At 38.7% G+C, this 24130-nt stretch overlaps 2 protein-coding genes across 3 annotated transcripts in view; both read left to right on the forward strand.

Annotated features, from left to right (window-relative positions):
* Positions 1–22483, forward strand: part of LOC309639189 (tigger transposable element-derived protein 1-like) — a 389152-nt gene extending 366669 nt beyond the window's left edge. Inside the window, exon 2 of the mRNA XM_082416222.1 lies at positions 8993–22483. Coding sequence (XP_082272348.1) covers positions 12692–13507 — 816 coding nt within the window. The 5' untranslated portion in view covers positions 8993–12691 and the 3' untranslated portion in view covers positions 13508–22483. The remainder of the gene's footprint in view (positions 1–8992) is intronic.
* The window catches only part of CHST9 (carbohydrate sulfotransferase 9), a 240158-nt gene that overhangs the window by 155216 nt on the left and 60812 nt on the right, over positions 1–24130 (forward strand). The window lies entirely within an intron of this gene.

The raw sequence follows: 24130 nt of genomic DNA on the forward strand, positions 1-24130 counted from the left end.
ACGGGTTCGAGCCCTGGTCTGGGAAGATCCCACATGCCGCGGAGCAACTGGGCCCGTGAGCCACGATTACTGAGCCTGCGCGTCTGGAGCCTGTGCTCCGCAACAAGAGAGGCCGCGACAGTGAGAGGCCCGCGCACCGCGATGAAGAGTGGCCCCCGCTTGCCACAACTAGAGAAAGCCCTCGCACAGAAACGAAGACCCAACACAGCCAAAAATAAATAAATTAATTAATTAAAAAAAAAAAAAAGAAATATCTGCAACATCTAAGACATATAAGCCTGCACAGAAATCTAAGGTTAAAGGGTGATATAAATGAAAACAATAAAAGTATTTCCTTGTTACTTTTTCTGGTTTAATTTAGAACCTATGCTTTCAGGTTCCACCTTGAAGGCTTCTGGTACTAAGTGTGTATTTCTGCGGCAACCCAAAGTAAGTTACCATGGATTTGATTCTACCAAAGGCAAAAAGAAAGGAAAAGGAAAACATAAGAGAGATGAGAAAATACTTTTTCACAATTCAATAATGTGAAAGAACTTCAGAAGTTGCTTTCGGAAGATATGTTTCTAAAAGTATTTGATGGTACCCTTTTCAACAGAGCCACAGAATAATAAAAGCTTATTTAATTTAATTTTCTACTTCATTACTCCCCAAAGTACGGGACCAAGTGAAGGAATGCCCTCACAGATTGCATGCCACATGTCAGAAATTTATTACCATGCTCAGTGGCGTTATTTCACCCATTCTTCTGTAATATTTTCATTCTAAACTGAAGGAAGGGAAATTACATTAAAACCTAGATCTTAGTCTGATGATGAGTTGGCAACCTCCATTAATCCAAAGATCTGTGCTCCTTTTGTTACTCAAGGATCCTGAACAACAAATTCAAATTACCCAGCGTTCATTAAGCAATAATGCATGAGAAGCGCCGTGCTAGAGTCTGTGGGCAAAGAAAAAGATGAACCCATCTCAGAAGGGTTTAGATGAACTAACATCCTAGGAGTTAGTTCTATACCCTGTTCACAGACGACTGAGGCCATCAGTTCAAGGAATGACCTCCTGGGGCCACAAGCTAAACCATTGTAAGTTTCTCATCCACAACATGGAGTGCGGTCCAGGCCAGAGGGGAGATAAAATGGTCTCTAAGATCCTTTTCAGCATTAAAGTCTTAAGATTTCATGACTGGATCAGAGTTACACACCCACACAAGTTGCAGCAGAATGTTAAGTAGAACCCAACAGAGCGTTCTTTCTTCTCCTGATGTTCAGAGCAAAAACCTGTCTCAAATTTAGGAGTATGTTTCTCTACGTGTGAGAGAGGAGCACTGGAAGAGAAGGAGAGAATGCTTGCAAGTGATTCCCTGGGTTTCCAATCTGGAGTTTCAGTATTTTTGACAAAGGGAAAAAGAAAACAAAACAAAAAAGCCCAGAGCCTGCCATAACCCTGTGTCTCAAGATTGAAGAGTCATTGCAGATTGACTCTTCATGGTGGCACGAGAGATACAGTTAGAAATACCGATGTTATGGAGTCCTTCCTGCAAGTTCAGCACCATGCTGGGTGCTAAAGAAGTAAGAGAGCAAGGAAGGAAGGGAGGGAAGGAAATAGATATAGGAGAACAGGTCTGGTGGGGTGGGGAAGGGGGGGCAGTGGAATGAAGGCGTGGCCCCTGGCCAAGCAAAGAGCTTGTTTCACAGATTGTTTTTTTGCAATTAATTTTCACTTTTTGCAATTCAGTGTTTTCCATCTAAAGAAACTTCTGCTCAAAACACACCTTTTCAAAGCCGAAGTATTTATTAAGTTGTGGAGAATCACAAATCGCGCAAAGAACTAATGATTGGTCTTAATATAGCATGTTTAAGAGGGACAAGTATAAGTGGGGAGAATGATACTTTTGGAATTTGTACCTGTTATCCTCCAATTTCCGACTGATTGATTGCTGTTGCAACTACTTAAAAGGACCGCTTGACCATTCCGAATTCTTTCTCTAGTTAGGTCAGTCTCTGAAATAACCTCCTCTGGTTTGAAATTTCATCCCCCAAGCCCCATCTTCCACATCACTCCTTGTCAGTACAGGACCTGGATTTATGTTTCAGAGAAGTTCACAGAAGCTACCCACTGAGAACTATCTCAAATACCTACGCCAAATCCATCAGCCGGTTTGCTCTTGTCCCATCGGCTTCTCCTCCTGTTACAGTGGAGGAGGTGGACGCACCTGCCATCAAGGTGATTCCCACCTGTACTCTGGGTCCCCTCTATTCTGTCCTCCTGTAAACCTCCCTGCATGGGTGACTCCCTTTTTCTCCTGGATCTTCAGCCTCTGCCTCTCTGTGGCTGCTCGGTATCGGTATTCACGATGCTCTAGTTTCTCCTTTAAAAAAGAAAAATAAAAGAAAGTTTTTCCTGCAGCCTGTATCCTCTTCCAGCTACAGCTCTTTCTGCATCTCAAAACAGTGATCTGCATCTTTCCCCACGCCTCTGTCCACACCAGTCTGGCTTCTGCCCTAGCCACTCCACTGGCTTGCTCCTGCTAATGATGTCCGAGTTGTGAAATTCAAAGGACACTGGGGTCCATCAGACTTGACCTGTCTTCATCTTATTACTTTCTCCTTGAAAAATGGCTTTTCCTCCTCCCTCTCTGTTCCTCTTCCATCCCTTTGAGAGACTATTTTCTTCCATCTGAATTTCACACGCTAGATTCTTCTTAGCTTGGCCCTGGGTCCACTTGGCCTTTTAATCTACAGTCTTTCCCTAGTGATTCCATCCACTCCTGTAAACCAGGCTGTCTTCTCCACTTGTCTTCAGAATCTCAGAGCAACAAGATCAGAAGTACAGCCAATCATCATAGAACAAAGCAAAGCAAACTGGCCTACATGGAAATAGAATCTGAACTGTGGCCTCTGGAATACTGTGTTTCGAGCAAATCAGCTAACCACAAAAACATATAGACATAACTGATAGGAGGAAGCCAAAGAATCCTTCATTCATTCATTTGTTCATCTAGCCATATTTATGGAACTATAAGGCTGGCATTGTGTATTTAATAAATTAAAAATTTATATAAGTAGTTTTCTTCTTTAAATTAGCACCCTATTTGGGGCAAATTAAGTATGGAATCAACATATGATTAAATCAAAGGAATAGTCGGCTATTGAGGAGTGTCCAAGAAGAGCAATTTGAATCCACCAAGGTTTCATCACCTCTCAGAGGCAAGGTCAGACTTAGATGAAGGAGGCCTGTGCCTTCTTTTTGAGAGGCAAGCACATTCACAAACATATTTCCCCCACCTTTTCTCCAATGCCCAAGCTATTCTTTAACAAGAAGGAACCATTTCCTGACTGCTTGAAGGGAATACTTAAGCCCAGAGGTAACATGTCATCAACAATTCACATTTTGGTGCAAGAGACTAAAGTCAGAGTTTCTCCACTGAGAAGACTTTGATACCAGAATGGGGGATGTACACATTGGACCTGGAATTTTAATAAGAGGTTGAGGCGAGCTCCATGGAATAAATGGGAACACACACACACACACACACACACAGACACACACACACACAGTAAGGCCTGGAGTGTTGAAAACATACCATGCCTTCTTGCCTGCTTTGAGGCCATGCTTGGTATTGTCATGATAAGCTTACCAACTCAGGAGTCCTGCTGTTTCACCAGTGTCCTGTTTACCAGCACTGAAGCTACTCAGACACCTTGGCTTTGCTAGTCTGACTTGCTCCAGACCAATGAGATCAGACCACTCCATGCACTTTTTAGGTGACAGTTTGAGCCGAAGTAACTCCTAAAATTGCAGCAATCCCAGGAAGGCTGAGAAGCAATCACATAAATCATTTGAATCTGGAAAGGGGATGGGGATGACAAATTTTAGTACAAAAGATTTGCAACAGGGGATGGGAAAGAGTTTTTAGAAACAGTTGTTACAGCTATATATGTGACACACTAGAATGCTATGAGGATAAAGAACTGGGGATATCTCAGCCATACCCGAAATCAAGTGAATGGAAATTAAATGATAAAATAGGTCAAACAGAACTACAATAAAAATTTGTATGGCAGGGAATGCTATCTTAAACTCAGTTCATGCTCCATGCTTTGCTAGAGGTTTTCAGAACAGTGAAAATACCTACTTGCCCCAAATTCATTGAAATTGGTTGACTTCTACGAATATAATATACCCTCCCTAGGCCTGGGGTGTGAATTTTAGACATCTCTGAAAATAGGTTCATCAATGAGCATTTGATCTTGGGCAAATAAATAAATAAGAAAAATTAATAAAACCTAGAACAGCTAACCTCTTTCTCTTCAGGGCACTGACTAAAGTCTATTATTCTGATTACATCAGAGAGAAAATTCCAATTGCTTACTGATTCTTTTAACTTCATGCTAATCAGTTTTCCTTCGAACTAGGTCTGTAAAGAGGTGATGGAAAAGGACTAGGGCAAGTATAGAGAGTGCAAGTGAGGAAAACCAGAAATATTTGAAGCTAAAAATTCTGAATACAAGAAATAGAAGCAATTCCTCTTATGTGGCTACAGAAATTCTATAGCGTAATTGACCTAGGTTCTCACTCAAGATCAGTTACTAACCCAGTGGTCCCTAACCTTGTTTTCACCCCAGAAGTGACTAAGGAATTCAACACACTTCCATCAATAAAAGTGGCTCAGGGGTTACAAGGGCAGAATTGTTCTATTCTTAAGGGTCTCTTGCCCCTGGAGGAGCGTGGGGTGTGTACATGGGAAAATCACTCCCTCCAGGAGATTTTGATTCCTCCCCTGGAGGGGCTGTCCCTTCCCCATTTTTTCCCCAATAATGTAACCTTTGTGCCTTAGTTCCTTCATCCATAAAATGAGAATGATATGTTCAAGTATCTGTAAATGTGTAAAGGGATATACAGAGAAAAGTTTTAGTATCTTCCATTTGCCATTTTTATTTAATTTGTTAAATATGATACAACAGAGCTAGGTATGTTGACTGTTCTAGTTAAGCTCTTGAGCACTTAGATTCTAAAGAGAATCTAAAAATAGCATTGATTAGAAGTAAATACGGTCTATTTAAAGGTCATCGTGACTCTGCTTCAGAGTATTGAGATTGTTTCTACCAAATATCTTTAAAGAGATAAGAAAAGACACAGGAATGGTCTATATCAATTAATGGGCTGCACATCGTAATGTGTCATTTATTAAGCCCTAAATATATGCAGGTATGCTGCTAAGAGCTTAACTTATTTAATCCCCCGTAACAGTCTTTTATTATTATTCCCATTTTGCAGAGATAAGACTGACACTTAAAGAAATTACATAGCATGCTCCATATTCTACAAAAAGTTAGTAAATTAGTATTTAAGCCTAAATTTTTATGATTGCAACGTTTTTCCTCTTAGCTACCACGCTAAGTTTATAGGGCTATCAGAAGTGATCAGGAGAAATCACAACTGGAAGAGAGTTGTAGAGAAGCACGTCATTCTTCTTAGCTGTGCTGCTTTTTTATTGTTTCACAAGATGAATGAAAAGAAACTATGTCAGGAATCTGAGTCTTAATAAAACTTAACAGAGGAGGAGGGGGATGTGACAGATCACATTCCCAAATCGTTTGTTTTGTAATAATATACCGGAGGGAAACCTGCTCTTGTAATAGGGGACGATCACTTTTTCCAATTATAAGTTAAGTTATAAATAAAAACAGTAACTCACTGTTATGGTGTCCTACAGCTACTCAAGAAACTTTCCCCTCTGCCTAATTAAAATAAATTGCTAGTAAGTCACATGCTTTGTCCCTGAGACGGCCACATTTGTACTGGGAAAAGGAACTGTTTAGAACAGAATTACAGTGAAAGCAATTTTGAAATTGGACCTTGTCACTAGGGGGCACTTAGGGATATAAAATCAGCATCACCAAAAGTACTTTCTGAAATAGAACAATTTCTGACATATGCCTTTTCAAGGGAGGAAAAAAATACCTGATTATAGACGTAAGAGTTCAGGACATCTTCTGATGGACTATTTTCAGGTACCCCATTGGTTAGAGAAGGAGCCTTTAAAGTGGGCACCGTTTTGAAGTCAGGAGTCCTCTCTTCTCTCTCCCTCTGTGTTTCACCACTGGAAGTATGAATGTGATGTGAAAGGGGAAAATAAGAAGAAGAAGAAAGAAAGCAAAACCAGTGGGGACAAAATCTTCGTCTTCCTCAGCTCCTTTCATGGCTTCCTCTTGGTCTCTTTCCCACTGTACACTGTGGGAAAGATACACTGTACCTTTCTTTAACCTGCCCCTGAGGGCATTTGTCCCCCTCCCTCTGTGGCTCAGAGTTACTTGGTCTTCATTTTTACAGGCCTCCCTCTTTCATTTCGCTTTCCCTCCCATTACGCCTGGCTTTGTTCTTCCGCCTTATTGTTCCTCTTTGTTTTCATTAGCTGTTAGACTGAGTTCCAGTTTTAGTTTTGTTCCTGTTATGTGGCTTATTTTATTTTTTTCTCCTTTTTAAACACTGACATCCCTATTTCCTTAAGAAATCCATAAAATGTGTTTCCAGGATCTGTTTTACCTAAATGTGATGGTAATAGAGAACATGTTACCTGGTGTCAGAGGAGAATCGTTTCTCAAACTGATCAAGTAAATGGGGAGAAACATAAGAGCGAAAAAACACATTCTTACATGCTAGTCTCTCACAGGGCAAAAACAAGCAGAAAAACCTTTTCATGGTGTGTGTCCAAGGCTAAAACCACAGATGGAAGAATGAAAGTGTGGCCAAAGAAAAGCTTGCTTTGGTCTACATGTCACCGAACAATTAGTTTAATTGATTTTCTTTTCCAAACTCACCATTTCTTTTGCTTGGCATGTGAGGAAGTTGTAAACTATACTAAATCATGGAGTCTGTATTTAGAGGATTTGGATATCTCAGCAACACCTTAGAGCAAAGATGGGAGACCTTCAATTGCCCTTAATGTGAAGGGGAAAAAAAATCTTTCTATTTTATGCACCCTATCTGTAGAAATTACCCTGCAGTTATAATTAAGAAAATAATTGCAAGTACAGTTTACCAGGTCCATGCCCATCAGTTCGTCCTGTAAATTGAAACACTTCACCCACCGACCTAGTTTGTGAGCTTTGGGCTAACCTCCCATGAGCGGTAGATCTAGTTCTTCTTGAATAATGAAATGGTGGTCTGGGACTGGGAATCATGAATTTGGTTCCTTGCTTCCCTGACTCACCATGTGGTCACAGGAAAGTCTACACATCATCAATTTTTCTGGTAGGAAAATGATTAGTGTAATTGTTATGCAGATTACTCTAGAGCTTTGACTTCAATCAACCACTTGTGGCACCCAGCCCTGCCCTCAACCTTTAAATAAACTTTTTATTCAGATCAACAAAAACTGTTGCTTCAGATGCCAGTTTTCATAAGATTATTATTTCGAAATTCTTTTAAGATACGTTCATGTTTTCACGTATTTCAAGCCAAATCAAATCATAAGACATCCATCCAATTAGTCAACACCCATGGTTGAGTTATAATAAATAGATAAATTAATTTTAATTTCAGTTTTTGACTTAGGAAAAGATTTTTATTTTTCTACGTTTTTGCCATTTGTCTTCTCCTACACAGCCCTACTCCACTGACTTCACGTCACATTTTATATATTTATTTACACAGTTGTTAACGTTGTGCAATTCCTTAACACTTCTCCTTAGGAAGATAGAACATTTGCTTTTCTTAATCACTGTAATCTGTTGCATTTCTATATCGCATACACTTCCTGGCTTCTAAAAAGACCAAGATGTTCCATGAGTTCAAAAAGCTCAGTGTTTGTAAGAGGGGCCTATAAACAGATTATCCTAGTGCAGGACACTGTAACGTGCTATAATATATACAACAGCAGGAGCCAACACTGTATTCAGTGGAGCGGTGATTTCCTCAGGGGATAGATGACCTCCAAGGAAGATTTTTTGAAAGTCTGTGAGGACAGTTTTTTGTTGTCCCAGAAATTGGAGGTCACTGGCATTTAGTCGATAGGAACCGGTACTGCTAGACACCCATTCTACATACAGGTCAGTTCTGCCCAACAAGAAACTGACCCCAGTTATGCATGGCTTTCTGAAATCCCAGTGGACATCCTTGCAGTTAAAAAACATGTTTATCATTAGGTGGTCCTAGACCCTTCCTGTCTCTGAGATACAAACACAAAGAAATTATTGCTATCTTAAGAGACACTAACTTTTCCAGGAAAGTCAGTACCTCATAAACCAAGGGAAAACTCTTTTTTATTTTGTTCAGAACTTGACCAAAAATTATTCCTCTGAAAAATTATGTCACCAACTGCTGATTTGGACATCAGGAATACTAACACATAGTCTGTGTAAAAATAGGACTTACACAACATTCGACAGAAAGGGGTTAATAATATAAAGAGCTCTTTAAATCAATGAGACTTGAAAAATGAACTGGTTTATGGGATGGGTAACATTAAATGTTGATAGCCAGTTTTATATAAAACACAGCAAAAATGTTCAATAATAATGTATGTATAAATGTATAATATATACCAATATACAGTATACAAGGGAGTACATATGTAAAGTATAATTTCATAGTGATTTGTAGTACTATTTTTGACAATCACACATTAATTTTTATATGTGTATGTTTGTATGTCACTCTACTATATTTAACTGCCTACTTCCTTCCATTGGATCATAAGTGAGTTTCAAATGTATTCACAGGAACCAACACAGGTGCCTGGCAGAAAGCAGGCATTCAATAAATGTTTGTTAAATGAATAGATTCTTATGAAATATAATTACGACTCTGTTTACTCTTATCCCTTTGAACTAGAGAGGGAAAATATTTTACCAAATCAGATGCATGTCTAAATTATAAATCTCTACTTTCAGTATATTTTTCTCAATTTAGAAACTTCTAATGGAAGGTGACAGACAAACTGGAAACTTGGCATTTAGACTGGTATCTTGTGTGCCATAAGTAAGTAAACAAGAAGCAAATACAGTCAAAGGAAATAAATTGATTAAATTTAACTTTCCCAAAATTTACATCAAAATTATACTCACCAACACTTTAAAAAATATAGTAGAGAAACTCATTATTTAAGGAAATCTTTTGTCTAAAATAGTGGCTTTTCACAATAGTTTGGAGTCTTAAGTTCCATGGAGCCTTCTCGGCATTGAGCGGGCATTCTCTCTGGACTCCACCTCTTGTTTCAACCAGAGCAATTCTGCTTTTATTTATATTATGTTCTGGGCTTCCGCGTAGACTCTTAATGGAATAAAAAGTTCAATGACATTAAATAAATAATCAAACAAATATGAAAAACATAGGTGTCAAAAATAATCCACTAGTCACGTGCACACACACATCATCACCTCCTGTATTATCTGTTCTGTATCCTACTCATTCTTCAAAAAGCCAATTTATAAATCTACTTCCTCTGTAAAGTCTTGCCAGTTTCCCCAGTGGGTTAGTTACTTCAGTGTCAATGTCTTCTTATATTATCTCTTCACATGACTTTGTATCCTTTCCAGGCAGTGATATCCAAAGTGGGTTGCTAGTACCTCAAGGGGTATGCACCATAATATATTAGGGAAGAAAATATTAGAACTTCCATTTATACTTTTTTTTATCTTTTTAATTCTCTGTTTTGGGGTGGAGTAAATTTTATGAGATGAAAATATTCTACCACAGTGGTAGATGGTAGATAGGTGATAGATGATGATGATAGAGATAGATAGATAGAACAAATAAATGAATAAATGATGGGGAAAGTTTAGTGCTACACAATGAAAAGGGTTTTAAGACCACTTCTCTAGGCTTTGGACTCCTATGATAGGGTTTCTTCATCCTAGTGTCTTCAGGTTAAATATCGCTTGCTCAATAAATTAACTTTGAAAGAATAGATGAATTATTTTGGATGTTCTACATTTGAGTTCTCTGAAAGCAAAACATGCCCGGACTAAAATTTTGAAAAGTCCCTTCATAAGTGAACACCTCTGCCACAAAACACATCATGTTTTTCTCAAAAGACTCCCCCATGGCTACAGTTTTTTCTTGCTGAAGTTGCCGAAGCCCCAAGGTGCCCGACAAATCCACACTTCCATGTGCGGAAACTGAGAGCGTAGCAGATGTGGATAGACAATTTAGAAGTCTGGGTGAATCTAGAGAGTACGGTTAGATCGATACATGACTTTGGAAATGGGGTGGGAGGTGAAGATGGGAAAGGGGGTGTCGGTAGTGTGATCCATCAAGCATGGTGGGTAGGAGGGAGGTGGAAGGTGTCATTCTGAATTTGCTTCCCAAAATCAACAAAGACAGCCTGGATCTCTGTGTTTGCAAGCATATTATTACCAAGTTACATGAGCCCACCCTCATTTCATTATGTTATTTTCTTGTATATGGGGTTCTTTTCCCCCCTATTTTAACTGATGTATTTTTTAACCTGCCACTAAATAATTAGCTTTACGTCATTACACACTCTTCTTACTTAACATCTGAGTATCCAATTAATTCTATGTATTTTGAATTTCTATTTTAATTTTATCAATAGACTTCCCTAAATATTTAGATAACGATAACTATACTGCTACTAACTCTGTGATATTTTATAAATGATAATACTTATAAAAACGCTGAAAGGCAGGTACTTTTTATCCCTTTGGTTAAAATGTAGGATGTTAAAGAGAAAAATACAGCTTTCTCAAGATACAGAAAATGATATACTGTAATGAAATCCTTTCATTTTCTCTAACTTCCAACGTTTTCTTTACATAAACCCTTAAAATTTTTGTTCTGTTTAAATTTAAAATTAAATATTGAGTTTGATCTTATAAAACGTTTGATTACTTTTGGAAATGTACTTTATGAGACCCAGAAAACTCAGTTGCAATGATATGGAATACAAATCTAATATCATGCTTGGAACACAATTTTTGAGAGCGCAATGCATCACTGGTGGTATTTCCTTTGGAAAATGAATGATTGTATTATGGGCTAAATCCTGCCAGAATTGATTTTGAAAATCCAAAGTGGAATATTTTGGATACTATAGTTTCATATGAAGTGAACAAGCAAATAGTATTTTTATCTTTTTAAAAAACAAATAAAATGGTTTCAATAAAGTGTGATACTCATATTTATTACCTACTCTGTGTCTCTGAACCATAAATCTGATGGCTATATCTGAAGTGTAAGCAAATCCTGTTCTGCATAAATGAAGTCTAAGCATTTTCAAAGCTTGTTGCACAATCTCATTATTGTGATCAGTTATTGCTTTTCTTCCCAAGAAAAGGGTTGTCCACCCTAATTTAGTAGTGAAGAACTGATTTTTATTATGTTCTCCCAGGTGAAAAGTGGCTCCAATTCTTTCAAATGGAATGCCAGCCAGATTGACTTATGCAGGGGCTGGGGCTGGGGAGTAGCCAGAACCTGCAGCTACTCAGAGAAAACCCCACTGGTGCTGTGGGCAGTGCACCCCGTCCCCTTAGGGAAAGAGCATGGCCTAAAAAGTCCTCCCTGTACATTCCCACATGATAATCAGGAATTTCCAGCAGTTACAGGAAATCCTTTCCCATTTGATATGAATGAAGAAGAAGACTAATACCTAATCGTCTCTCTGGATTTCTTTATTCAGGCCTATCTTGTTTTACTGTGCTTCACTTTGCTTCGCTTCACAGATATTTTGTTTCTTACACATTGAAGGTTTGTGGCAACCCTGTGGTCAACCAAGTCTGTGGGCATCATTTTTCCAAACAACATTGCTCACTTCGTGTGTCTGATTCACATTTTTGGAATTCCAGCAATATTTCAAACTTTTTCATTATTATTAAATTTCTTACGGTGATCGTGGTCAGTGATCTTTGATGTTACTATTTTAATTGTTATGGGGCGCCATGAACTGCACCCATATAAGACAGTGAACTTAATGGGTAAATGTGTGTGTTCTGATTGCTCCACTGACCGGCTCTCTCTTCCTCGCCTTGGACCTCTCTATTCTCTGAAACACAACAATATTGAAATTAGGCCCATTAATAAACCCACAGTGGCCTCTCAGTGTTCAAGTGAACAGAAGAGTCGCACTTTAAATCAAATCTCTCACTTTAAATCAAAAGCTAGATATGATTAAGCTTAGTGAGGAAAGCATTTCATACGCCAAGACAGGCTGAAAGCTAGGCCTCTTGCACCAGTTAGCCAAGTTGGTATCGCAAAGGGAAAGTTCTTGAAGGAAATTAAAAGTACTACTCCCATGAACTCACAAATGATAAGAAATCAAAATAGTCATATTGCTGATAATGGAGAAAGGTTGAGTGGTCTGGATAGAAGATCAAACCAGCCACAACATTCCCTTCAGCCAAAGCCTAATCCAGAGGAAGGCTCCACTCTCTTCAATTCTGTGAAGGCTGAGGGAGGTGAGGAAGCCGCAGAAAAAGTTTGAAGCTAGCAGTGGTTAGTTTATGAGATTTAAGAAGAAAATAGCCATCTCCATAACATCAAAGTGCAAGGTAAAGCAGCAAATGCTGATGTAGAAGCTGCAGCAAGTTACCTAGTTTACAGCGTGGTTTACTGAATATTTTAAGCCCACTGTTGAGACCTAATACTCAGAAAAAAAGATTCCTTACTGCTCATTGACAATACACTTGGTCACCCAAGAGCTCTGGTAGAGACGAATGAGATTAATGTTCTTTTCATGCCTGCTAACACAACATCCATTCTGCAGCCAGTAGTTCAAGGAATCATTTTGACTTTCAAGTCTTATTATTTAAGAAATACATTTTGTAAGGGTATAGCTGCCATAGATAGTGATTCCTCTGATGGATCTGGGCAAAGTCAATTGAAAACCTCCTGGAAAGGATTCACCATTCTAGATGCCATTAAGAACATTTGTGATTCATGGGAAAAGGACAAAATAGCAGCATTAACGGGAATTTGGAAAAAGTTGATTCCAACTCTCATGGGTGACTTTGAGGGGTTCAGGACTTCAGCGGAAGAAGTAACTGCAGATACGGTGGAAATAGCAAGAGAACTAGAATTAGAGGTGGAGCCTGAAGATGTGACTGAATTGCTGCAATCTCAGGCTAAAGCTTTAATGGATGAGGAGTTACTTCTGAGGTATGAGCAAAGAAAGTGGCTTCTTGAGATGGAGCTTACTCCTGGTGAAGATGCTGTTGAAATGACCACAAAAGCTTTAGAATATTACACAAACGTAGCCGATAAAGCAGTGGCAGAGTTTGAGAGGGTTGACTCTAATTTTGATAGAAGTTCTGACGTGGGTAAAATGCTTTCAAACAGCACTGCCTGCTACAGAGAAATCATTTGTGAAAGGAAGAGCCAATCAATTCATCAGACTTCACTGTTATCTTATGAAATCGCAACATCCACCCCAGCCTTTCGCAACCACCACCTGACCAGTCAGCAGCCATCAGCATCCAGGCACGACCCTCCGCCAGCAAATACATTACAACTCACTGAAGGCTCAGATGATGGTGGGCATTTTATTTTTTAGCAATAAACAATTTTTAAAATTAAGGTATGTATGTTGTTTTGTTAGACATGATGATATTACACTTAGTAGACTACAGTATAGTATCAATAGAACTTTTATATGCACTGGGAAACCAAAAAAATTTGGGTGACTCATTTTACTGTGATATTCGCTTTATTACCATGGTCTGGAACTGAACCCACAATATCTCCAAGGTATGCTTGTACTCTCATTTCTTTACTTTCATCTTTTATTTTCTTTTTTCCCCTTGTCTGTTGGTTAGTTATCCAAATTTTTTTTTTAATATCTGTTTTGTGCTAGCTCAGTGTCAGAGCCTGAGGTTGCAGAGACAGGGAGTCTAGTCTCTGAGAAGGAAGACAGATATGGAGACCAGTAAGCGGGACCCAGTGGTACAGGTGACACAGTAAAGGTCTGAGCAGGTTGCCAGGAGGGCAGGATGGAGGGGGAGGCGAGGCACACTTTGGAGATCTGGGCCAGCTTCCTGCAGGTCACCCTCACGCTGCACCTTGAAAAATAAGAAGCTGCTCTTCACATCAGACTCAGGTTCGGCCCTGAAGCAACAACTGCTCTGGCCGTGGCCACTGGTGCTGGTGATACAGCTGCTCCTGACGATGACAGAATTAAACATATAGTTATGAAATAACCAGCCACCTAGGATGGAAATTTAAAATAAAAATAATGCCTTTTTAATTCCATAATTCAAGACTGTATTCGATAGTACGTACCCACGTGCTTTGTGGGAAAATTAATGGCAGAAAGTGTGTGTACTGGACCTTTCCAGACCTTGACCAGAGGCCTGTGGCACAAATTCATATCAGGTCAGAAAAATGATGGTAGGCCTTGTCTCACAGATAGTAACATAGTAAAGTGGTAATGTGCTAATATAAAGGGAAAAAAATAATTAGCAGTTGGAGATTAATTTTCAGTGCTGTTGTATGGCTGACTGCTGGAATGGCCTGCGGGCTACAGGATGACAGCCATCGCAATCTTTTCCTCATCAAAAGTTTCCAACTCGGTTTGCAGGAACCCTTTCTTTCCCGTAGAATCACAGCTACACTCTAATGGTACAAGTCAATGGGACAATCCCTTACATGTAGCTTAGCTGGAAACCTTCCCTTGTGTAGAGATGTATCTCATTATATAGTGGTTCCCCCTCTAACTTGGTGCCATGGGATCAATTTAAATGAGATTATTGTCATAATAAGTAACCAAACCCTCACAGGTGGTTTAGAAAGATGGAATGCATTATAACTACTGTGCTTTGTAACAGATGATATTGGAACATTTTGGTTTTATAGCTGAAGACTAGACTTTCTCAACTTAGAATTTTGTTTGTAGTTATATTGTGGAGAACTACTTACTTTAGGAAAATTTCTTCAACCCCTCTGTGTGATTGCTAACATTTATTGAGCAATGGCTGTGTGGTTGGGTCCTAAGTACCCTACAACCCTGCCAGTAAAATCTGCTATTATTCCCTTTTAGAGACAAAAAAGTGAAGCTCACAGAGTTAAACAAGTTACCCACTTAGCAAACAAGTGGTAAAGCAAAATTGGAACTCAGGTGGTCAGAATTCAAGACCCATGCAATGACATCATTTTGCTAAGATGTTTAAAATACTTATAAAAAATACTGTATACTTCTCTGACAGTTGGGGGACATTTGTTTAATGATACAAAGGATTATTGTGGACAACAGAAAAATATGGCCGGAATCAACTGGTTTTCTACTGTTTTTCTCTAATAAGCAGCATAAAGTCAAATTAAGAGATTAGGTATAGTTTATACACCTATATGTACACATAGATATAACATCTGACATTAGATTGTACACACGTATGCACACAGGTATGTACTCACACACTACACACACACGTGCACTGTAAAGGAGCAAGAGACACCTAGACAGAAATCCAAGGCTGTCCTTTGACTTGAGTTGATATCCTTGAGTCTGTCTAGGACATTATTGGACTGCCCAGTCTCTGACATCTTTGGGGGCAGTAATTAAACCTCCTGCCTTTCAGCTTCTCTAGCCCAGGGGGTTTGGTGCTGTCCTTTTTCCAATATTGCTTCCATAACTCTAACCAATAATTATAAAAGCATTGATGAAGAACAGACCTTTCCTCTCTTTCACTTCCTGTGTCCAGAGCCCTCCGATAAAAGGATCTTGCTGGCTAAGAGTCACGTTTACAGCATATAAGTGATGAGAACATAGGCACAGAGTATGAGGGTGTAAGGACTGTGCACCATGAACTGTCCCTTAGGGCTGCCACCCAGGCCTGCCCACAGCATCCTGCATGCACAGGGCTCGTGAGTATCACAGGATGCGGTGCTGCACAAAGCATGCTGGGACTCAAGTTGGGTCAGACCCAGTCCTTGCTGACAAAATATGTAAGCAGAGCCCAGGGAATCTGGCTCTATCCCCAGATGGGCATTGCGTATTAACTATATAATTTCTTATTATTAAAACTATTAAAAACTAGGTCTTTGATAATTCTTGGATGTTTCTAAGTTCTTTCTTTAAAAGGAAACTGAAATTTCAACTGAAATAAAGGAAACACAACCTCAACTCAATAATTATAGAACTAAAATTAAATGCAGTTAAGATACACACTAGACTGTTTTCATTTAATAATAGGAAGACAGAGCGAAGCAGGGTCTTCCTTATGTTAAAAACTGTAGCATAGACCCAGCTTAGATTTTTAATCTCAATTTAAAGTTTTTGATAAAAACGGTCTGAAGTAGATTTTTTTTTAAACACTTGCTCATTTTTCATGTATCTATGAGCTACAGCTTCAGAAGGGAATTTTTGTCTGATGTTTGCAGGCTGAACTTGTATTAGTTATCTATTCCTAATTACCAAATTATTAATTAGCTGTTAATAATTATGAACAAATTACCCTAACATTTAGCAGCTGATAACAGCAGACATTTATTGTTTCACAGTTTCTGTGGGTCAGGAATCAAGTCAGAGCTTAGCTAGAGAATTTTAGCTTGGGGTTTCCCATAAGGCTATGTCATCCAAAGGCTTGCTACTTCCAAACTCACTCATGTGAACAGGCCTCACAAGATACAAGATCTGCTTCCAAGCTCTGCCACAAGGGCCTCTCCACAGGACTGCCTCAGGACATGGCAATTGACTCCCCCCAGAAGTGAGCAATCCAAGAGAGAGTGCCCAGGATGCAAGCCACAGCCTTTTTATAACCTAAAATTTACAGTGGTATCCCAACACTTCTGCCATATACTATTCGTAAGAAGGGAATCCATAAATCCAGTCCACATTTGAGGGGAGTGAAATTACACAAGGGCATGAGTGCCAAGAGGAAGGGACCATGGAGAGCCATTTTGGAGACTGCCTGGTATAGTTGTTTATCAGAAACCAGAAGAGAAAAGGGATTGAGAAAAGGAGATTAAGAAAAGGGATTGAGAAAATATCTCTCAACTGTCTCTCTCTCTCTCTCTCTCTCTCTCTCTCACACACACACACACACACACACACACACACACACACACACGCACGCATACACACAGAGTAAGCATTTGACTGATCACAGCTGTTATAAATTAGGATATTTTAGTGCTCAGAAGAATTGTAAGAGAAAAAAAAATTTTCTAGCATTATTTTTTAAAAATATGCATTAATACGTAAATTTTTTTTCTGAAGACTAGTGGCTGTGGACTGAATTGTGTCCTCCCAAAATTCACATGTTGAAGTCCTAACATCCAGTCCTTCAGAATGTGACTGTCTTTGGAGATAGGGTCTTTAAAGTTAGGTGATTAGGTTGAAATGAAGTCGTAGGGTGGGCCTTAATCCACTCTGACTGGTGTCCTTATAAGAAGAGGAAATTTGGGCACAGAGAGACACCAGATATACACGGGCATAGAAGAAAGACTCCGTGAAGACAAAGAGAGAAGACGACCATCCACAAGACAGTAAGAGATACCTCAAATGAAATCAACCCTGTGACACCTTGATCTCAGACTTGTAGCCCCCAGAACCGTGAGGAAATAAATTTCTGTTGTTTAAGCCACCCAGTCTGTGGCATTTTGTCGTGGCAGCCCTAGCAGACTAGAACAACTAGTTGTTTTACAACCAGAATCCCTCCGTGCACTCTGGATTTCACAGTTGATCATCGGCCTTGTATAGAACAAAGTGAATGTTCTATTTTATTTTCTTTTAGTTTCCCCTAGACATAGTTCTAACCCTTATATTTTTAGGAGTGTTGGAAATTTTCCAAAGAACACAGTTAAATTAACTTAATCTTTATCTTTCTATTTCTCTTTCTTTAGTTTTTCTCCTTTTACTCATTTATCGTATTGTTTCCTCATTTGTCTTTGCCTCATCTTTACTAAGACAATATTAAACTGCCTCTATCGTGGCTTGGTAGTAATACTTATGGCTTGATAGGAATCTTGGCACTGTGGTGATGGCATAAAAATTCAGAGATGATGAACATTTTTTGGATCCTTTTGCTATTTTTTATTGGACAGCCATTGGCACAAGGATACTAACACCATTCGTTATCCACCTTTATTTCTAGACTTAAAAGTTATGACTTTTCCCAACAGGATAAAATTTAAAGTTTACATTCTCTTTAATGTCTGTGATTTTTCTATTTAGTGGGAAAGGCATATGCTCAGCTTTGTTCAATACTAACTACCATAGAGTTTTCCAAGGTGGTTATACAAATTACACTCCTCCCTTAGTGTATGAGATTCCTTTTGTCCAATATCCTCATCAACACTTGACATTTTCTGCTTTTTTATTTTAGCCATACTGGTGAGTGTGTATACAGAATTCTTATTTCCCTGATGACTGATGAAATTGAGTAGCTTTTCGTGTTTTGGGTCATTTGATAATCCTCTTTTATGAAGTGCCTTTTCGAGTCCTTTCCCATTTTTCTGAGTGGTTGACTTTTATCTTATTGATTTGTAGGAGTTCTATATACATTGGTTTGTCAGATACATGTATTGCAAATGTCTCCTTATTAGTTGATTTTCTTTTTACTTTATTAGTGATGTCATTGGATAGTCAGAAGTTCTTAATTTTAATATAGCTGAGTTTATCATATTTTTCTTTTATGGTTGGTTCTTTTGTGCCCCGTTTCAGAAACTGTTGCTTGCTCCAAGTTCATGAAGATATTACCCAATGTTTTGTTCTAAAAGCTTTATTGTTTCCCATTCTTAGTCACTTCCACGATTCATCTGGAATTAATTTTTTATTGATGTGAAGCAGGGGTCAAGATAGGAGTAACCAATTGCTGCAGCATAATTAGTTGAAAGGACCATTTCTTCTGGGCTGGCACTTTTTGAGCATTAATTATGCTGTGGGCACTATGCAAGTTGATACTTCATTTTATCCTCACAAAATCCCTATAAGATAGATATTGCCTTACTTTATAGATGAGTAAATGTGCAATTAGATGAATTAAATAAATTTCCCAAATGTTCATGGCTAGTAAGGTATGAATCTGGGTTTTGATCTCAGGTCTTTTGACTTCAAAGCCTTGCTTAAGTCATTGTCATCAGAAGGAATAATTATATTTTGTTAGTGAAAACCAAAACAGTGAATGGATTGGGAACCACTGTGAAAGAAGAAGTGTTGACGCTAGAAAACAACAGGCCCTTGAATAACGCCTCGCACATAGCAGGACTTAGTAACTATTCACTGCATTGCAAAAGACATCCACTTTGGCATAACTACGAAGCTTTGTAATTCTATGCATATATGTATGTATATATACATGTGCGTATGTATGTACATGTATACATGTGTGTATATGCATGTGTATGCATGCATGTATGTATATAGGTATGCATGTCTATATATGTATTATATATATACATATGTATATATATAGTTTTTTATATATAGGGCACATATGATTTTTATATACAAAACTTTTTGTGATTTGTTCCTTAATTTTCTGTGGCAATGGTTTTCAAAGTATGATTTCCCCAATCCAGTAACATCAGCATCACCTGGGATCTAGTTAGAAATACAAATTCTTGGGCCCCATGTAAGACCTACTAAATCAGAAATTCTGAGGGTGGAACCCAGAAAACAACAGTGTGTTAACAGGTTCTTCGGGTCACAAAATTTGAAGCACACCACTAGTCTAGGGCCTAAACTTTCTCCAGTCACCCTCCACTACAGAAGTTTCCTCTAACCTGCCATGCTTGGCTGTACCTCCAGGTGGATGCCTCCACCTGGATGCCCATCATGATTGGTAGCCTGGCTGATACCTCCTCCGGACTCAGCTCCTCTCTCCTTACACATATACACACACGCAGGGGTCCAGATTCAGTCTATCAGTCACTCTCCTTGTCACACTGCCTTGTCATTGTCTGTCTGCTTGCCTGTATCTGCCACTCGGCTGGAAAGAGCTTAAGGCCAGAGACTTTGAATTCCCAGAGTGTGGCATATAGTAGGAGTTCAATATAATTTTTTGAGTAAATTAACAGCATTTAATTTTACTCTTGAAAGACTGTTATGTGGAAGGGAATTCTATAATTTTTGAGTAAATCAAGGTATATTTGAAGGACTCTCTTGTGGAAACGGAATCTTAAAACAAGGTACAGGGAATAGAGACTTCAAGGAGACCAGGAGCACTGAGGGACCTGTCACAGAGGTGTTCAAGAAAAGACTGGAAAATCTCAAGGACGCTGCAACCCCTCTCCCCTTTGCCCTTCTAAACTGTGAGCTCCTTAAAGCCAATGACAGCATCCCATCCCCTATCCATCCCCAGTCCCCAGCAGGGGCTGGTACAGTGCCTGGCACACAATGAATTCACCATAAGTGAATGAATGAATGAATAGATGAATGAATGAATGAATGAACAAACAAGTTACTTAATGGCATGTGTGGGGTTTTCTTGTCGCTACTGTTTTGTGTGCTTGAATGTTTTTTTTGCTGGAGAGACATCTATAGTTCTAGATCATCTAGTTGGCTAAGTATGCAAAATTTTAGGAGCACCAGTAAAGCACAGGGGGAAAAAAGTGACAGATATTTAGCTTTGATAAATTTATCCAACTTTTTGTAATCAGAAATGTTTTAAGAAAGCATTTTAACTACAGCATATGTGTTTGGTGTTTTTTGGCTTCTTCCTCTCTTTTTCTTAATTATATATGGATGAAGAAACCAGGAAATGAGGCACCATAATCTTTTCAATGCTTAGAGGCTCTGAATCTAGCCCCTGGGCAGAGGCCAGACCATGAAAAGCCTTGTGGGTCTTGTTTACTCTGTGTAGGAGTTTGTACTTTATCTTGAAGGCAGCTGTAAGCCATTGAATGATGTTAAGGAGGGAAAATAACATAATAGATTTGTTTTTCTAAAGGTCGCTCTGACTGCTGTGTGGAGGATTGATTGGGAAGCAGGAAGGGGAGGATGGAGACTGCAGTACAGAAGACCAGTTAAAAGAAATGTTGAAACCAATCAAGAGAGAGTTGATGAGAACTTGCATTAGGGCTGTGACAGGATGGAGGGGAAAGGGACTGGCTTCAACAGATACTGCATACGTTGGCTCAGCCCACTGAATTTGCTGACAAAGATAAGGGGCTTGTCAAAAATTATTAGAGTTAGCTTTCAATGTAATAGTAATAATTAAATTGTCAGACCTCCGCTTCTACTGGATCTTCGAGGTTATGTCATGGAAGCCTTTGTTAATTACAAAGCACTGAACACATACAATGTGGGATAATTACCCACAGAAATCATACCTCCAAATCCATGTGCCAGAGGCAAGCGCTGAGAGTCTGAACATGAGTTCATGTTTACTGGTGCTCACCAGCAGGATTGTACATGTACTCCTGAACAATGAGCTTACTGTTCATTCTCAAGTGCTCATTACAATGGAAATTAGTAACACTTGAAAGATTGATGTCGCTCTACTCTAAACATGCCACTTAGCAAATACTTGGCTACAGCCCAGTAAGTCAGCAATTCACATGCTGATTAATGCCAGACATGAGTGGCTATTTTTTTGTGAATGGAGTGAAGATGGGTACCTCACCGTGAAGAATATACATCATATCTGCATGGGTCACGAGCAAGATTTTGTTCATAAGTCAGCATTTAGACGTGAAGGACTTGGACGTGAAGGACTTTAGACGTGAAGGACTTTTGCATATTTATGTTTTTAGCCCTGTAAAAAGGAGCATTTGGCTTCTTCTCACCAATACTTTTTTTTCCAAAACCCAAACCTTTTATTTATTTATTTATTTATTTTTGCAGCTTGGTCTTGAGGAAAACTATTCTTTCTTTTTCTAATTTTATTGAAGTATAGTTTATTTACAATATCGTGTATTTCTGCTGTATAGCAAAGTGACTGTTATATAACTTCTTTTTTATGTTCTTTTTCATTATGGTTTATCACAGGATATTGACTATAGTTCCCTGTGCTATACAGTAGGACCTTGTTGTTTATCCATCCTATATATCATAGTTTGCATCTGCTAATTCCAAACTCCCAATCCTTCCCTCCCCCTAAACCAAAAGCTTTTATTTAACATATAAAATTCAATCTGCAGCCAATTCTAATTTCCCAATCCACTTCTTAATTTGGGAAACTAGAAAAAAATGCAATATTCCAACTCAGCTCTGAGAGTACGTGTAAAAATGAAAGAAAAAGGGGCCTCCTGGCCTTAATCTGTTTCCATCAACAGCGCAGAATTCTCCTTACGTATTTAAGGATCATTTTTATATAGATGACGATTGATCAACATTTTGAAGAAAGACAAAAAAAAGTGAAAGGCACTCCCTATATTCTTTAAGATCCCTTCATTTTATGTCTCCTTTCTGCGCTGGGATTTAGGACATAGAATATTCAGGCTTCTGTTTTGGCCAATGGGTTGCTACGAGATAATGCTATAGCTTCTTTCATACCACTTTGCTCATTTTCTGCCCTTGGTAAAATATCCGTTATTAACTGTTATAAATTATAAGATCTTTTTTCTTCTTAAGAAAAGTGTGGACTTTCTTTTTTTTTTTTTAATTTTTATTTATTTATTTATTTATTATTTATGTCTGTGTTGGGTCTTCGTTTCTGTGCGAGGGCTTTCTCTAGTTGCAGCAAGTGGGGGCCACTCTTCATCGCGGTGCGCGGGCCTCTCATTATCGCGGCCTCTCTTGTTGCGGAGCACAGACTCCAGACGCGCAGGCTCAGTAGTTGTGGCTCACGGGCCTAGTTGCTCCGCGGCATGTGGGATCTTCCCAGACCAGGGCTCGAACCCGTGTCCCCTGCATTGGCAGGCAGAGTCTCAACCACTGCGCCACCAGGGAAGCCCTGGACTTTCTTTTTTTAACAGATTTGGAACTGATAAGGCTGCTTGCCTGCCTTAGGCAGTTCTACCAGTAACTGAATCTGCATGCTGAAGTAGTAAACCCTCGGAATGTTTAGGGAAGGAAGTCTGAGGTATGAAACGGAGTAAAGGCAGGTTGATGGAGAAGGGAAAATTCACTATTGTGAAACTTCCTGACTCCACTGTGTGAATTGTTGAATAACCAGACATTATAGTCTGTATTGAACATTAGTTCTGTCAAGATTTCCTGAGTGAAGAATCCCATTAATTCTATATCTCTCTGGCCTCCACCTTATGTTTGGTACATAAGAATCATCGCCATTATTAACTTTATTCATGGATTGATTTTATTATATAGTTGGATTAAACACTAGCTACTTGCAGTCAACAAGAATGTATTGAGAACTTAAATTAAAGGATTAATTGAGGATTAAAAAAATTAGTAAAACTTGCCTTTTTCCCTCAAAAAGCTTATAGTCTTGTCTGGAAGAAAGAGGAGTAAGTACATAACTGCAATAAAGCATCATAAATCTATGGTGGAGGGTTATATGGAAGTACAGAGGAGGCATACCTAAGCTTGACAGATCAAAGGGGTAGGGAAACAGAGGTTTCCTGGAGGAAGAAATATCTGTGCCGTCTTAATGGAGTCTTAGTGGATGCTAGGATAGAGGCTGGAAATGGTGAAAATAGATGTAACCTCTTCAAAAGTAATTGGATGATACATGTCGAGTCAAAAAAATGTTTAGACCTAAAATTTACATTCTTTGAGTCTTTAGTTTTAAAAACATCTGAAATAGAAAAACAATTATATTTAAGAATGTCAATTACTTAGTTATTTGTAGTAACAGTATTGAAACCAGCAACAGAGGAACTTTAAAGGAAATTATAGTTTATCCACTAAAGGACTATAGAGCAGACATTCATGATTTTTGCCAAGAATTTATTTCGACATTCGGCCGTTTATTCTACAAATATTTATGGAACAGCCTATGCCAGGCACTGTTCTAGGCTCTGTGTATACAAAGTCAAATAGACATGGTTTCTACTTGAAGAAGCTCCTTGTAAACTGGGGAATACAGATGACTGAATTAACTTACAGGGAGGAGATGTTCTCCAGTGGTGGCCTAAACATGTTATTAGAATGTAACTGAGACCCACGTAAATCAAACTAGCTGGACATGTTAACAACAATGTCCTACTGTATAGCACAGGGAACTATATTCAATATCCTGTGATAAACCATAATGAAAAGAATATGAAAAAAAGAATATGAAATATAATGTATATATATGTATAACTGAATCACTTTGCTGTACAGCAGAAATTA

This window comes from Balaenoptera physalus, assembly GCF_965194825.1.
Source record: "Balaenoptera physalus genome assembly, chromosome: 12".
Taxonomy (NCBI): Eukaryota; Metazoa; Chordata; class Mammalia; order Artiodactyla; family Balaenopteridae; genus Balaenoptera; species Balaenoptera physalus.